General features: G+C 29.5%; 1 protein-coding gene across 1 annotated transcript in view; it reads left to right on the top strand.

The window, feature by feature from the left end:
• Positions 1-18760, top strand: part of LOC117176535 — an 806951-nt gene that overhangs the window by 563673 nt on the left and 224518 nt on the right. The window contains exon 6 of the mRNA XM_033366790.1: positions 17861-17950. Within this exon, the coding sequence (XP_033222681.1) occupies positions 17861-17950 (90 nt within the window). The remainder of the gene's footprint in view (positions 1-17860; positions 17951-18760) is intronic.

The raw sequence follows: 18760 nt of genomic DNA, 5'->3' as shown, positions 1-18760 counted from the left end.
ATAAAAGGAATCGATTAGTACCATAATAAAGGGGGGTTGACGATGTCATTGGTGAAAAATTTCAATGAAAAACTGCAAATATTGCACAATAGCTGTGACTATGTGAGGCATATCATATCATATCATATCATATCATATCATATGTTTCTGTCGCTTTTTTTGGTCGTTTTCTACTTTTTTATTAAGATGACATTATAATATGCGTATATCAATAAAATTCAAATAAAGACTGATCGCATGATAGATAGCCCCCACAGTGCCCCCCACATTGTACGGCACCAAACGCCCAAGCCACCTTAATCCTCAAAATTGTTTCATCACAAGCGCTTTCTATGTTAAACTGAAACTAAGTTCCTACAAAATTACAAAGAACGTAACTTTTTCAGTAACGAGTTGCTGCCCAATACTAATTGATATAATAGATATTGAGACAAAAAAAGAGAGTGAGTTAGATGGAAAAGGAAAGAGTGTGAAGAAAAGCTAGAAGATTATAAAAAAAGTATCAGTCAAAATTTACTTAGAATCAGCCAGTTTTTACTAATTCTTTGGTTCGTAAGGTTTTTCTTTCGATCACCGAAGTTAAGTAGCACTTGGCACGTGCAAACTCGGATTGGGGCCGTGGTATTATCTGGCTGTATTTATTAGCGTTTATGCTGGTTAATAAAATAAATAACACTAATACTATAAAAAATAAAATTTTCTGCGCCTGACCATGGCAAGTGCACAGAATTTATGAATGGTGGGTTTGTTGCTTTTACGAGCATCAACGCAGTTACGCAATAACGGACAAGCGATTTCTTGTTAAAATGAAACGTTAATGCCACCTCGGTTGCCATTTGCAAAAACTCGTGGGCGTCCGTAATTGAAAATTGTTTTACGAGTGCCTGAAAACCCATGCACTCGTGAAACCTCGAAACCGTTTTTTTTTTCGGCGAGAAGCTCTGTGGGTTATAAAGGTGAAGAAATGAAAACGAACAAGTGAAGAAGCACCTCGTATATCACACGGACCTTGACTGGCAACTTGTTACCAACACTTTTTTTTGGCCTTGTATACTAAAGGTATATACTACCGCACTCTTCAATAAAGGCTCTATACATTTTTTAATGAAAAATTATTTTTTTATATTGTTACATTCGTAACGAAAAACCGAATCCATCTCTACAAACGGTTCTTCGTCCTGATTCTTACCCAGTTCGGTTCAACTTTCCGAAAGAAAAAACTTATCTACATTTTTTAATTTAATACTAATTTTTATTCTAATTACTTGAGTTGTTCTTAAATTATGTATGAATAACAATATTACATAATGATAGATAATAAATTCATTGTGAAGTTATAAAAGGTATTTATCAGTCAGCTTTTAATATACTGTCTATACTCTCGAGAAATATACTATACTATATACTGCGTTTTGATTGTTTCAATTTTGAATTAAGGGTCATGTATCAGGTGCAAATACGTGCAATACGCGAAATGGTTTTTCAAGTTGAAAAATTCGGAAATAAAAATAATGCCTGTCAAGTATATTTTGATTGCGAGTTTATTTTTTGAAGTCAACTCTTTTTGATTGAAAATAACCGGTTTTGTAAATTATAAAATTATAAAATAACCAGTATTGTAAATTGCTTAATATTGTTATATGTAACGGTTTTCTTGTATAAAATGTCAACATAAACAAAATTCGTTCAAAAATTGTGAATTTAGTGATTCTAAGAGGTAATCTGAAGATATACGATTACTTGTAGCTAAAATAACATAACTAACATAACACAACAAAATATTACTACAAATGTTAAATCTTCGTTGAAAAAGAAATAATTTTGGTTTAAAATAACCGAGCAGTTCGCTCTTGAATTGCAAAACGTAATATTTACCTCAAAATCTTAATAAGTTGCTACCGCATTTTATATCAGTAATGAAATTTTATAACAAATTCCATGCTTCACAGGAATATTACTTAATGTTAATGTTTATATTGAATACAAATAATAACTAAAACATTAACTTATAACTAAAAATAAACCAATGTTACACTAACGTTACTCAATATCACACTAACTTTACTCAATATCAGAAAAGGTACCATTAAACTCCTTGCACTTCATGTTCACCACAAAACAGCTGCATAAAATATCTAGGCTTGCAATGTTTTATATGCTTTTAAATAATATATGGTTTAAGAAATCTGGGATTGAATGAATTATGTTCAGTTTTATGGATGTATCGGATCTTCATATCTGCCGACAATTTTGCCAAATACTCAATATTTATTTTATAAAAACACAATTTTGAAAACCTCCAGCAACAGATACATACGATAGGAATGTACGGGCACTTTCATTATCACCCAATGGTCGGCAAGAAATTAGTTTTTGACCAACTGAAAAGTAACTTACAACAAAATTGTTGTATACTCAACCAAAAAAATTAATTTTTAAGGGAGAAGTTTTATATTTCTAACAAAAAAAAAACACAAATTTTCAACAAATAGAATTCACTTATAATCAGGCAGGTTCTACACATTATTTAGCGAAATCTCTCAGCGATTAAAATTGTTTTATAATAAATTATGTAAGACTTTTTTTTCGATCTAAGAAAAAAAAACGAATTTGCACATCTCTGTTAAAAATAATAAAAAACAGATTAATTTTTCACCCATAAAATAACTTTTAACTAAAAAGATAAAGTTTCAATAAAAAAAAATGTTAAAAAAATGGAATAATTCAGTTTTTAGTTTATAAAAGTTAATATTGAATCCAAAAAATGAAATTTTCTACATATTATTTCAAATTTTAATTAAAACAGATAAACTTGACACTAAATTGTGAGAGTTTTAACAAAAAAGGTGAATTCTCAATCACAAAGATTAGTTTTCCATTAAAAAAAATTTTTTTACAAATAATAGAAATTTCAACTAAATTAATTTTTAATGCAAGAACAATATTAATAAAGAGTATTTAAAGTAAAATAGAATTCACTTAAAATCAGGCTTAAATCTGTTAAGAATAATAAAAAACAGATTAATTTTTTACCCATAACATTAATTCTCTACAAAAAACTATTAGTTTTTAACCAACAATGATATCATGAAAATTTTCCTTAAAGATATTAATTTTTAACAAACAAAAATCAAGAAAATAGTTGAATCCTCAATAAACAAGATAAGATTTTAACAAAGAAAAATAATTTTCTACCAAAAAGACGCATTTTCAAATGAAAAAATTAATTTTTAATTAAAAATATAATTTTTCACCCTGAAATTGTCCAGTTGAATTTTTAATCAATTTTCAACGAAATAGTTGAAACCTTATCAAAAAGAAGAGTTTTCAAACAAATAGTGGAGTTTTCAACTAAAAAAGATAAATTTTTAATTAAAAATATAAATATATAAAGCCAGAAATAGGATAATTCCTTTTTAGTTAAAAGAATTAATATTTAACAACAAAAAATTGAATTTCCACAAATTATTTAAAATTTTACTAAAATAGATGCATTTCCTGATACACAGTTGAACTTTTAAGCAAACAGATGTATTTTCAACCAAGAAGATTAATTTTATATAAAAAAAGACGATGTTTGAAACAAATAATTTAATGTTTAATTTAATAGTTTTGTTCTTTATCAAGAAGGTGAATTTTCAAACAAGAAGACTAATTTCTTACAAAAATAAAGAATTTTCGTCGAATTATGTGCATTTTCAAACAAATGGTTGAATTTTCAATTACAAACGAACAACCTTTAACTTCAAATATCAATTCTCTACCAAAAATAGTGTAATCCAATTTTATCTTACATAAATTAATTTTTGACTAACTATAAATGAACTTTCAACAAAATAGTTGGACTCTCAATCAAAAGGATGAATTTTAGATAGCTATGAATGAATTTTCAAAAAAATAATTGAACCCTGAAATGAAGAAGATGAATTTTCAACCGCGAAGATTAATTTCCTACCTTAAAAAGACGGTTTTAAAAAATTACATTTTTAACAACAATAGTTCAATCTTTAACGAAAAAAGATCGATTTTAAAGCAAAAGGATTAATTTTCTACCAAAACAGAAAAATTAAAAAATTGAATTATTAAATAAAAAAGGTCAATTTTAAATTTAAAATATAAAATTTCAACCAAAAATAGTAGCATCGAAATTTCTTTTAAAGAAATTGGTTTTTGACAAACTGAAAAGGAATTTTTTTTAATAACTGAATACTTAGTGAAAAATATTAAATTTTCAATCAAGAATGTTACGTTTCTACCAAAAATTTCGAATTTTCTACAAAATGTAGAAAGTTTCAAACAAATGTATGATTTTTATCTAAAAAATATCATTTTTTAACCAAAAGGAATATAAGTAGATTTTACCATTATAGAAATTAATTTGAAAAAATAGAAAGTTATAGAAAGTTAAATTTTCGCTTCAATAAATTAATTTTGAAAAAAAAAGAATTGTCATGAAAATGGTTGAATCCTAAATCAGCAAGATGAATGTTCAAACAAGAAGATTAATTTTCTACTAAAAAGACGAATTTTTAACAAAATCCCTGAATGTTTCAACAATTAGTTATATTTTTAATTGAAAAAGATCACACTTTAATTAAAAAAATCAATTTTTTACCGAAAATGTCATAGTTGAATTTCCAAACAAAAAGGAATTTTCAAAAAAATAGTAAATTTTTTAACCAAAGAGATGAATTTTTAACTAAAATGATGAATTTTTCAACTAGAAAGACGAATTTTCAACAAATAAAGAATTGTCAGTTAGGAAATAAAAAAATTTGTTCCAATTCTTAAACTTTTGACTATTTTTCTGTAAAACAGTTATCGGAATAATGAAACAGTTATTACTAAAGTTTGCATGACATTGAACGCATGAACTAATATTGGGGAGACTTGACCAAGATTTTCAGGGGAGAGTTTACACAGTAGCAATAAGCTTATTACATGTGTTTTCCTACCTATAAGGTCATTGATTATTATAATGCGCATTCAAAAATTTTGCTAAATTTATTTATAAAAATTATGGTGTAAAAATGCAAAGTTCATTATTTAAAGAATATGATTTTCTTCAACGTGAGTTACAAAATTGTAATACATGCTATTCATCAATATTAGGTGTAAATGAATTTTTAATAAAAAATGCTCATTTAGAATAAAATACTTTGATTTCATTTTCTACCAAAAAATAAAAAATTGGTTGAAATCCTATTATAAAAGAGTAATTACAGTTTCAAATACAGAACTCGTCCCTTGGTGTCTGCTATTATTTTATACTAATATTTCGTAACATTCGTTAAATATGTATATCATAGAAAAGATAGGTTTATCATTTGTTCTTTTTCATAAAAAGATAAATAGGCGCGCGCAAGACTGCTAGTCTTGATATAAAACAACTACAGTAGTAACGGGAAGTCAATCAGGTTTTTAACAACAATGATTGCGTGATTTTTGAGATATACCAAATCATTTTTTTTAGATAGGAAAATAAAATACCATTTATAAATAAAATGTCATAAGAACAAAAGTACCTCATTTGTGTCAGATTTATATTTTTGTCTCTTTCGCTATACTGTTGAATCAATCATGTTAGAATTTTTTTTTACTTTTTTTTGCGAAAATCTTTGACAATTTGATTTTTCATTTGGACGGTAGTATCTCAAAGTTACTCATAATTTCTTATTAAGGGCTGTGAGTTTCGCGGAAAAAATTGACAACGTTCTGAAATAGGGAAAACACATATGTTTGCGTTGTGAATTAAGGATTATTTAATCTAGGATGCATTATTTTCTGTAGGAAAGTTGACCTTAGATGGGATTTTCCGAAAATATGGATAAAATCGGAAAAAAAGGAGAATAGCAGACTGACTGCACTCAGAAGACGAATTAGTTGAATTAATACGATTTCTTTTGGCTCAACTATAGAATATGGTTATTATATGAACAAAAAGTATTTGGTTGACCCATCTATATTCTTAGTTTATTTTTACCAAATATTTTAGTAGATGGAGTATTGGGTCGAATCAACAACAAAGTTTGGCTGGATCAATCATATATTTTGTTGCATCAACAAAAATTTGTTTCGTTTTTGGAAATTTTCATATACATCCAAGAAAACAGTTCTTTTGGTTCAAAGAATTGTATTCTCAAAGTGAGGTCCCTGCACCCAGAAAAAATTGTCTTCATATAGGAAAATTATTTTGTTGACCAGTTTTTCTTGATTTCAGGAAACATTTTGGTTATATCAATAAAATTTTTGTTCAGTTTAAAAATATTTTTTGCTTTTATCAGTAAAAGTCTGTGGTTGAATAGTTCTGTTGACTTTAGATAATATTTCATTGATTAAACAAAACAAAATCTCGGACATGTGGGATAAATTCGGACATAAAATCATAGTTAAAATTACTTAACGTGGGTGGTTTTAACCAGAATCTTGAATTAGTCAAGGCTTGAATTGATTCTAGATTCTGGGAACAGTTTTGAGTAATTTATCATGTCAATTTAGGGGTGTCTAATTTACTCCATATGTCCGAAATACTAGATTTCACTAAAATATTGTCTTGGATTACCCAAAATAATTGCTTGAATGAACGAAAATACATGGTATAATCAACTGAATTTTACTAACCAAAAAATTATCTTGGGTCAACCAAATATTTTGTTGTCTATGTAATAACTAAATTATAAGGTTGAATTAACCTCAATTTTATTGATTCAACCAAATTTTTTTCTGGGAGAGAAATACGTAAATATGGTGATTTCAGGAACCCCCGCGAACCTAGGATTTATTGCACGTGGAGTCAATTAGTTAGGAGTTAATGACCTTTTGCTGACTTCGGTTGGGAGTATTACGAAAGACTGTGACGAACTAATGCATCGTTCTCAATTATGCATAAAGCTATGCATATTGTATGTATATAGTGGGAGAATCTCCGGTTTCTGTACTTTGTGACATACAGACAACTTCGAGAGCAGAGTGCACAAATTATAATTTATAACAAAGGAGGACAAAGCAAGCGTGGTAAAAAAAATACGATTAACATTCTTATCAATCGGGAGTTACGGTTACGAGGAAACCATCCATCAGCTTGTTGCTTCTAATTATTAAGAACTGCAGAATCGTAAAAGTGAGTGATCTAAATTCGCCGAATGAGACGATAATTTTATCGATTTAATTATAATTTATGTTCAAAGAAGGATAAACTTTATAATTTGTTATTCCAATCAGAAGTAAGATGGAATGCAATGATATGGCTAAAGAAGTGCTTTTACCTTTTTATTAATTTTCAATTAAGAAAATTGCATGATTTTCAATTAGATTAAAGTTACCTTTGACATTAAAACGCAGATTTGAAGGTGAAGATCGTAGAAACGGAAAGTAAAACTGGTTAATAGTAAGCTGTTTCTGTATGTAATGACCTGATAATAAGCTTTAGGTAATTTGTATCGTAAATCTATCGTTTAGTGAGAATAATAATTCAATAAGGAAATCGATGCGTATCGTAAGATTAATGTGATAATTGCTGTGAATATATCATTAGTGAGAAAAGATCTCTTATTTAGATACCAATATTCACTCAGAGAGTCGGCGTTTTGTACATTTAGAAAAATATCACTTGTAGGCAAATAAATACCTTCCTAAACTATTAATTTGCAACAAATTCCGCTTATTCAAAATTAAGTGGTTTTCAAATTTAATGACTTTGTTGATATATATCAAATTTATTTATAGCTGTGGTGAAAAATGGTACACTGCGAAATTTTAAACAACCAATTTTAAACCGCAATTAAAAACTTCCATTTTTTATCTTTTCGTAGGCGACGTAAATAAAATTTAATTACTGGGGTACATTAAATCATAATTATCTCGTGCAGAATACTATTTTCGAATCTGGCAAAAATTAAAAGACTTTTAGACACAGATACACGTTACTTAGATTTAAATCGGTCGATTCCACATTCAGTCCACTTCATGGAGGTCCCAAATCACTAGTTCTAACATTTTTGTTTTTTGACCCACCCTATTCAAAAATCTCTTTCTAAATCAGCCAATTTTACTCACTGACGAAACTAGTAATTTTAAATGATTCAATGTGTTAAATTTTCAACTGGAAAACGTAAATATTGATTATTGAAGAGTTTCACTGTAGTTGAATTTTCAACCAAAAAATATAAACTTTCAACCAAAAATGAAATAGTTAAGCTTACAGTTAAGACAATAATTTTCAACTATAAACGAAACATTTTTCAACAATACAGTTCACTTTTCTACCAAAAATATTAATTCCAAAGAAAAAATGTAATATGTAGACGATATTTCAAACAAAAACCTTTTAATTTTAATTAAAAAACAGTTGATATTTCAACAAACGATTTCAATTTTATATTTGAAAAAAACCAGTGAAACTCAACAAAAAAGACGAATCTTCAAAAAAATTGTTGTATTTTTGACTAAAAAATTACAATTTTCAGTTAACATAATTAATGTTCAATAAAAAAAAGACCAAATCAGAAACATTCAATGATTAACAGTGAACCTGCCGTTTATTAAATCTATCATTTGAAGTGACATAAGTAACTTTCGCTAATTAAATCATTCATTTTAAATGATATAGCCAGTAACGTGTGCTAATTAAATCAGTCATTTTGATTGCTCTAATTCGTACCTTTCAATATGTCAACCTGTCACTTATAATTAATTTTAATCATTTTTTTAAATGTAGGAATCTAATGAAGAATTTTAATTTATAAATATTTGTGCTATTCTATTAAAACAATCAAATCAGTAACTTTTATTAACTGAACATAAGTCATTTTAAGTGTTTCTTTGATTCATTTAGCAATATTTACTGGTTCATCTATTAAAACTCTCTGTTTTTAAAGTAGAAATTACTTCTTTTTTATTTAAAGCATGATTCACTTATTCAATTATTCAAATTTTGATGAATTTGAATTTAAAGTGCAAACAATTCCAGCTGTCCTAGCGGAGAATGTTAACGGCCTCTGGAATATTATTAATTTCTAAGTAATGTTAAAAAAATATTTTGAAATTAAACAAAACTTGTAGAATTAGTATGGGGAACTCGTTACAGATAAGAATAACGTGTCCATTTAAAGTGAGAGCACGTCCATATACACCTGAGCCTGAGCGCAAATACCTTGTACTTTTGATGGCAAGTGGGCAGAAGCCAATGTTATTGCCCATTACCTACCGAAAAAGTTCGTAAAAATTTTAAGAGAATTAAATTACCCACTGCCAGTTTTGCCTCTGCGAACCTTCCAAATAAAGAAAGTACACATTCCGATCTCAACATTTTCGTGGCTTTCTTTTACGTGAAAATTGCTGTTCGAAGTTCTTAAGGATCACTTTTTACACTGCGCCATGAGCCAAATTCGAGATGACATTAACCTCGATAATAAACCGAGATGACTCCTTGTCAAGTTCACTGTACTTAAGTTTTTACTTAATTAAGTCTTAGCATTCATTCAACTTTTTCAAGTGACGACGTCTGAATTTGTCAGACAATCAAATTATTTGTATTCAATTGCATTTCATGAATTTTTATTACCAGGCCCAGGGCAGCCGTAAGTAAGAAAAAAACCTAGAAATCAGGGGAAAATGAAGGAATATAATTCGTGAGGGGAAATTAGGCTCTTTAAATAATTATTAAAGATAATAAATTTGAAAATGTTAAATTTCAATTTGAAAGTGTTTTATTCCGCTTATAACAGATTCTATGATAAAAATGATACAAGATTAAAATTCTGCTCTTGGATTACTAATGGCTAGGAGACGATTACGTAACTTTCCCACATCCCACATCCTACATCCCACATTCCACTTCCCACTTTTCACCTGCATAATGTTTTAAAAAATCACGCCATATGTCAGCGTTGACTTTTGAAACGTCACTGATTACGAAAAATCATGACAGGTGAAAAGTGAAAAGTGGGAAGAGCAAAGTCGCAAATGGAAAGTGGGATGTAGGAAAGTTACGGAATTTTGAAAATAAAGTCTTTGGCCATCCTGAGATAATATGGTATACTTAATAACTGATTTTCCTTGTATTTCTATTTCTTTTTCAAAATTTCTTTCTCCTGACGACAACATTTTTAGTTAAAAACTTTATTATTGAATTGCAAACTCAACTATTTTGGTGGAAAAATAACTTTTTTATTAGAAATTCAAATGAAATCTGTGTTGTTGAAAATCCAACTACTATTCAAAAATAAAAATCGTCTTTTCGGTTCAAAAATATAATTCAATTTTTTATTTTGCAATTTAAATTTTTGTCGGTTGAAAATTCGTCTCTATTGTATGGTCTTTTTTTGGTTGAAAATTAATTTTTTTACTAAAAATTTAAATATTCCACTTCAAGATTTATCATTCTAGTTGAAAATTAATCTCGTTGGTTGAAAGCCCAACTACTTTGTGGAAAACTTTTTTTGTTTGTTAAAAATTAATTTTTTGTAACTGAAAATATTATAACTCAATTTTGGATAAAAATTTTAACAAATTTTAAATCCAGCTACTTAGGTCAAAGTTGATCCACTTGGTTACAATTTTATTATTTGGATTGAAGGGTTATCTCCTTGTTTAAAAATTTAACAATTTTACTAAAAAATCTTTTTTTTTTTAATTTGATATTTTATCTAAAGATATAAATGTTCCATTTTTGATTGAAAATCAATCTGTTCTTAGTGTAACATGTATATTTTTGTTAAAAAATTAATGCTTCCTTCATGAAAATTTCTTTTTTTTTGTTAAAAATGCAACTGCTTAGTTAAAAATTAACTTTTGTGTTGAAAATTCATATTTGCGATTTGAAAATTTAACTGCCTTACGGGAAATTCGTCTTTTGCTTGAAATTTCTACAGTTTAGATGGACTTTTTATTATTTCAAAACTGAAAATCTGTATTGGTTCGACAATTTAACTTTTAGGTTGAAAGTTTAACTATACTTTGTTCAAAATGCCCTTTTTTGTTAAAAATTCAACGGCTTAGTTAAAAATGTTTATTCTTGGCTAAAAACTACTTCTTTGTTTGAAAATTTTACTATTTTCTGAAAAAAATTTTTTTCGTAAAAATTAATTTTTTAAATTAACAATGTTATTAATTAATTATTCCATTTTGTATTGAAAATTTAGCTTTTTGTTGAAAATTCTGCGGTTTTTGGTTAAAGTTTAGTCTTTATTGTTAGAAAATTCGACCATTTCCTTGAAAGTTTATTCACTTTCGTGATAATTCAACTATTTTATTAAAAATTCATCAACTTTTTTGGTCGAAAATTCAACTGTTTTGTTGAAAATTCGTTCTTTTGGATTGTTAATAAATATTTTTTTATTAAAATAAGTAAATAAATTTTTAATTTGTTAACTTTAGTTTGAAATTGTTTTAGTCCGAGTATAAAAGATTCTATTGTTAAACAAGTTCAAAGACTAAAATGGTTCTTTTTGGATGTTAATGGTTAGGAAGAGTGAAAAATTTTTATTAAACTTTTTCTACAGGGAAAAATTGTACGAAGGAAAAATTGTATTTTTCAAAAATAATTTTTAAATCTACATATTTTCTCGTCCCAACTCTCTCTATTGTTTAGCAGTAAAAGCATCCTGAAATAAAGAGATGTGGTTCGAATGAATGTGAAAAAATTCAAATACCAAAAATGCCGCTTCAGTTCCCCTCTTTCTCTCAACCTCCCTCGCTCCATTTATATTTTTCTCTTGATTTACATGACAACAGAACCGTCGAAGGGATTCTAAGAAATGATCGAAGAAGCTTGCAGCTTAAAAGCTCGTTTAAAAGTTTGACTTAAACACGACGAAAGCCTAATATGCAAATTTCAACAGAAAACATTTTAGCGCGCAGCAGCTTCTTTAGCGCTGATCGTTGCCCCGAGAAGGTGAGAAGAAGGTGTAAGGGTCAGAAGGTGAATTTAGAGACCCTATCGGTCCTTAGGTCAGTCCTCGTGGCTCGAATCTCGAGACGATCAGGACTTCTGAACTTATCGCCGGAAGAATGCTTTGAGACTATTACACTACGCACAAAGTGCATTTGCAATTTGCATGCCTTTCAAGAATATAATTATCTTTACTTATTCCGCTTTCTTGTTATTTATTTGCCTAGGCTCACATGTACGCAAAGAACACTCCAGATGCTGTCGATGAACTTTTTATTTGTATTGGCTTCTGTTATTTTGACCTACTAGGGTAAATACATTAGGAGTGGGCCACTTAAGTTTATTATTATAGTAGGGTTTACTTCTTTTTTTGAATATGTTTAAGTATTTCAAAGAATTTCACCAGGTTTAAGGGATTCTATATAATTTCTGAGTTTTCAAAGGATTGGGAGAATTTTTAAGATTTTAAGCTACACTAAACTACCGATATAAGACCCCCTATTTATGATAGATCTAGAACTGATAACCTCCGCAGTTTTGTGATGAGATGAGCCACGTGGCAGAAAGGGAGGATGTGCTCAGTCAAGCGTGGCAAACAGCTCAAGGGCAGCACTCTCAGCGCGTTAGTGGCATCATGGTGCGCCATGCGTCCAAATCAAACAGAAATGATGCATGTGACCCTGTCTATTTACATTTGTATTCCCCTCATTTAGTATCAAGGCCAAGACAAGCCATGCCCGAATCCGGTCTTATATCGGGAGTTAAGTGTATTTTAACCGATTTCAAAGAATTTCACAATATTTATGGGACTTTATACGTTTTTTTATTTATTTCAAAGGCTTTGTGGAATTTTCATAATTTTAAGAGATTACGAAGAATTTCAAGAGATTCAAAAAATTTTAAGGAATCTCACATAATTTTTTACCATTTCCAAGGAGTTCAAAGAATTTTACAAAATTTAAGCAATTTTATATCACCTTATTTTAAGATACTTTAAGAAATTAAAAAGAATTTGATGATATTTGAAAAACATCAAAGTATTTCAAAGAATTTTATTGGATTTCGAAGTACTTTAAGGAATTTGTAGAGAACATTGGAAATTAAATTGAAAAAAATAAAGTTTTAAGGAATTTTTACTGATTCCAAAGATTTCAAGGGATTTTAAGGAATTTCAAGAAATTCCAGAAGATCTAAAGTATTTTATTGAATCTCTCAGGATTTAAAAGATATCTAAGGATTCTTACCTACTACTCGGAAAACACAGTTTTCTGTGCATTTGTTGACCTAGAAAAAGCTTTTGACAAGGTAGTTAGAAGTAAACTTTGGGAAGTCCTGAAAGAGTATGGAGTCAATTGATGGATCCTACAAGTTATAAAAACAATATATACAGGTAGCAAAGCGAGTGTAAGAGTGAATGGGAAGCTGAGTGACTGTTTCGATATTATTCAAGGAGTTAGACAAGGATGCGTTATGTCTTCATGGTTATTTATATTATTTATGGACAAGTGTTTAAGAATGGCTCTCTTCGACGAAGAGGGTGTGGATCTCGAAACAGTAAGGGTACGTGGGTTAGCGTTCGCAGATGATAAGGTTGTTATGGCAGAGTCTATCGAAGACTTACAAAGAATGTTGAATAAATTAGAGGCAAGCATGAAGAGCATGGGCCTCAAAATTAACGCAAATAAAACGAAAACTATGGCGTTCGAAGGAAAGAGTGAGAAAACGCTATGCAATATTTTATTAAATGATGAGAGAATTGAACAAGTTGATAAGTTCGTATACCTTGGTAGCTTATTTACTAGGGACGGGAAGGTAGATGAGGAATTAGATAGACGAATACATGAAGGTAAGAAGGTTATTGGTAGAGCAGGTCCCCTTATCAGAAGTAAAAATATATCAAATAAAGCTAAAATGGCAATACATAATTCTATATTTGTACCGACTGTACTATGCGGTAGCGAGACATGGACTTATCAAGCAAAAGATAAGAGCAAAATTAACGCAATTGACATGAGATTCATGCGCATAATATGCGGGAAAACTCTGATGGACAAAGTAAGTAACGAGATAATTCTAAAAGAATGTGGTGCAGAAAAGACGCTAGTAGACACATGGGAAAGAAATCAGTTAAGATGGTTCGGACATGTTGAGAGAATGCCAAATGAACGACTAACGAAACAAGTGTATCAAGGTAAAGTAAATGGCAGCGTGCCCAGAGGTAGACCGTTGAAAGAATGGTTAGAATGTGTGAATGAGACACTAGTTAGAAGAGACATAAGAAGTCACAGAAACACGAGAGCCTGCATGAAAAAATGCATGGACATAAAAGAAGCTAGAGAGGTATGTCAGGACAGGAAAGTATGGCGGCAAATAGTTAATAAAAAGAGTGTCAGTAGAGTGAATGACGCCTGAAACAAAGACCTTGGTTATTAATAGACCCAAGTGGGGAACCTTACATAACGACTTCGTGAGGTTCTTCGCTTGGGGTGATTGCTAGAGAGATTGATCAGCAATCTGGGTCGGAAAAGTATTGCGGAACGAACGTGTTATTTACTTAAATAGCACGAGAATTTTGGATCAATCTGAAAAATCTCTATCCCTTCCACACACTACTCCTTTCCCCTACTGAGTGAGTCACGCCTACCCCGAAAGGGAAATGGCTTAATGGTGTTATAATAATAAGGATTCAAGTGGTCCTTTTCAGAGAACTTTGATAAATAAGCTTGGCTTTATATTTATTGAAAGGATTTCGAAAGATTTATCTTTATTTTAATCGAACGTTACGATTTCCAAAGATTTCAACAAATTTCTAAAGAACTTTAGGAATAAAATAAATTGTATTTTAACCTTCATGCGCTCGTGTGGGCTGTCAGTTAACCGCCCATATTATCTATGATTATCATGCTGTTTTCTTAACTTTTTGTAAATGGTTCATCGCCATCAAAGCAGAGGGACTCTGATAAACAACTGGGTAAACATTTTTTCGAACAAAATTCTTTATTTAAACAACATTTACTTAGTCATCAACATAATATAGGTTTTAGCTTGAAGAATAATTTTGCTTCAACTTTTCTCCGGCAAGAATATAATTTTTCTCAGTGAAACTAGAATAAAACCAAATTATATACAAGTATAATCGACACTTGAGGAGAGCACACAACTTACACTCGTAACTTAGAACTGTCGCGCGACTGTGACTAGACCGCCCGATCCTGCGTCCCCAAGTTTGGAACTGTACTGTGTGGCATAAGGGGGATGGGTATATCTAACTTCTGCCGAAACTATCTGTCCAAAGTGTAACTAGAGAATACATGTCCCTTCCACCTCACTCAAAGCTCACTGGTGTGCGCGTCATTCGAAATTTCAAAAAGGCGGTCACTTGACTTGATTTATTCCAAATAATTTCAAGAGGTTTCAAAAATTTCAAAGAATTTAGTATTTTTGAGAAATTTAAACTGTCCTTTTTAAAGGACTTTAATTAATAAGTTTAATTCCATGTATGTTAAAGAAATTTATAATTTTTTCTTATTACTTTAATGGATTATCACGATATATAAAGGTTTCAGTGGATATACAGAGATTTCATTAAATTTCCAAAGAACGTTAGAGAATAAAATAAATGTTAATTTCGGGGTGTTTTTTCGAAATTCAAACACTTCAAGGTATGTAAAGAAACGTAACAAATTTCAAAGGATTTTAATTATTTTAAAAGATTCAAAGAATTTTTAGAGATTGAAAAAATTTCAAGGAATTTTATAGGGTTTTCAAATATTTTAAAGGATTCGAAGTATAACACAAGATTTAAGGTTGTTTATAGGAGCTCCAGTTATTTCTAAGGAATTACAGTATTTTAAAAGATCTTTCGCTATTTGAAAGTATTTTACAGAATTTCAGGAGATTTTGAAAATTTCAAGTGATTTCTAAGAATTTGGTAGAATTTCCAAGAATTAATTTAAGGGTTTTCTCGAGAATTTTGAAAATAAAGGAAATCAAATAAACAATGGATGTTAAGTTATTTATTAAACGCTTTCAAATATTTGTCGTATTTTATTGAATCTACAAAGATTTTAAAGATTTTCAAAGATTTTTAGGTACACGGAGAAAATTTTAGTTATCAAATTTGATTGTATAATATTCATTTTTACAATACGACAATAGCAAGCCAGGATATAGAGTCATTATTGCAAGAATTACCATTGTGAATATTAAAGTCTGAAGTTATTATGTCTATTAAATATAAAATAAATGATTAAATAATTGCACTTATACCAAAAGACACTTACTATAATCCCTAATACAGACGATGAAGTTTAAAAAACACAATAGTAAAACCATTCTGTCTATGTTCATTCTACGCGTTTCTAATTTTTCCCATAGCAAATAGGAAAAACTTCCATGGTCGAAAGAGCAAAATAAAAATAAATTCGCATTCACGTCACGCACTATACATTTTATACATTAAACATACAATTAGATATTTATATTTTATTCTAAGCTGAAAGAGAAAAAACCTTGTTAGAAGATATCAGCCCTGGCGGGAATAGAACACGGGTCTCAGGGGCAGCAGATCGGAGATATTTCCCTGTGATAAAACAAATGATAAGTTTTAGGAATTTTATCGTCCTCATGAACTTCGGCGCGTGTAATAACGTCATTTGGTACTGAATCGCGAAGCACTACGTTCAATTGTTTTTTCATTCACTGCACTTTCCCATTGAAAATGGTCATTTTTCTTACCTGTTTTGCAACTTATGTTATTTTTAATGCTAGTTATTGCAACTAAGGTTTTATCATTTAATTTGTGAATATCACTTTTTTCAACTTCAATCTGCAATCAAAAATATGAATGTTTTTTAACTATAAATGGCAATTATTAGGTATGTAGTATAATTATGAATTAAATGGAAAATGTATTTCTTTGTATGGCTGCGGCAATAATACTCTTTTCTCGGCTATATCCTAGATTGCCATCGAACTTTTGTAAATATCAATATTATAATGCCAAATTTTACGATCAAGAGTTTCTCCGTGTACTTAATCGGCGTTTTGAGACTATTCGGATGAATAAGTTTAGTTTAATATTGAATAAATTTAAAAAATATCTACTTATTTTAATGGACTTTTGTGATTTACAAAGATATTAATGGGGCATTCAATGGGAATGTAAGTGAATACTATATATTTGTAGAGAACTTTAGGGCATAAAATAAATTTCACGTCAAGAAATTTCAAGAATTTCAAGGAAGGTCAAAGAATTTTGTAAGGCTTCCAAATATTTCAAGAAATTGCCATTTTTATTTCAAGGGAATTCTAGAGATCTTTATGGAATACATTTTATTTATTTTATTTTCAAGGATTTGAAATGATTTCTAGAGATTTCCAAGTGTATCAAGGGATTTCAGTTGAAGTTTATTCGATTTTAAAACTATAAAAGAAATCTATAATAGGTCAAGGAGATTAATATTTGTTTTTTTATTTAATATTCTGAGGCGAGAATTAGAGGGGCTAGCCTACAACAGATGAAAAGCCTGCTATTGGTGCCATCGCCCTGTCACTATATCAATCAAAGTATTTAAAGGGAATATTTTCATTTCGACTGATTTCAAAATTAATTTTCCTGTATACACATCCATTAGATTAAAATAATACATCAGGCAAATTCAGTTGCTTGAAGGTACAATATTCCCAACACTGTCAATCCGTTTATTCGATACCAGACTTTGGGTGATGTAATCAGCCTACGATTTATTCAGCTGTTCAGTAGTCGAACCCTTGCACACAAGACAGATCCGATTACTTTTAAACTACCGAAGGAAAAAACCGTCTCATGCATTGAAATGTCATTTGATTGATTACCCATCTTAATTTGCGCAGATAAACTTAAGTTACAATGATTTGGTACATTTTAATGATATAATTATTAAAGTTCTATAATATTTGAGAGATATATTCTCTAAATTTTTGTTTTAGGCACCAAAAAGAGGATAGAAGAAGTTGTACAACCTAAAACTATTCACGATATATCTGAACAAGTTCTCAACTGTGGCCTTACGTTGCCTGGTAAGTTTTTTTTAAATAGCTTTATTATTATATATGTGGTCCTGAATACTTTCAAGTTGACTAAGAAGTTTAGAGTCTTACTTTTCAAAACGAAACAAAGTTTCCAAATGTAATTTTGGGGCAGCTGAAATTTTCGTTTTAGTTACTTGAGTGCAGTTCCCTTATTACGCGGCTTCTCCTCGCGCAGCCAAATTCCTGTCGCCCACTCCGGCCAGCGGGAGCCCTTTGTATATAATGCTAATTAAAATTTGAAATATAAAAAGTGTTCAATGTAGCACTCTGTAAGAATTTGGATGAATGTAATGCAAGCACTATGTTTTATGACGAATTTGTTCTTATGAATGATCCGAATCAAAAAACGATAATTTTCTCGATTGAAAGTAATAATTATCTATCTGAATCGAAGAAATTTGAAGACGCAGGTGCACATGTTAACGTATATTTTACAGCACTTAAAGTGGTGAATTTGATGAACTAAAATCGCAATTTCGGAAAATAATTATTAATTTAAATTGTATGCTTATATGAAAAACTTTTTTATTCTGCATTTTATAGGGTAAAACGTATTTTTCATTAACTTTCATAAAAGGATTGCGTAATATTTATCATAGTAGAGTTCACAAATATTTATAATTTATTATTGTGGAAGTTAAAATGAGCAAACATTGAGATTGTCGTTTTTAAATTTAAATTGAACACTTATTCCTTAATTTTAAACTTTTTGAAGCAATAAAATATCATTGGAATTGTCATAACTTGTAGATCTCGAATAATATGTTTTTATTTTACCAAGTTCTAAGTTAAAAATTT

Source organism: Belonocnema kinseyi, chromosome 7 (assembly GCF_010883055.1).
Source record: "Belonocnema kinseyi isolate 2016_QV_RU_SX_M_011 chromosome 7, B_treatae_v1, whole genome shotgun sequence".
Classification (NCBI taxonomy): Eukaryota; Metazoa; Arthropoda; class Insecta; order Hymenoptera; family Cynipidae; genus Belonocnema; species Belonocnema kinseyi.
The sequence above is the reverse complement of the archived record's forward strand: the minus strand, read 5'-3'. Positions and strand labels throughout refer to the sequence as shown.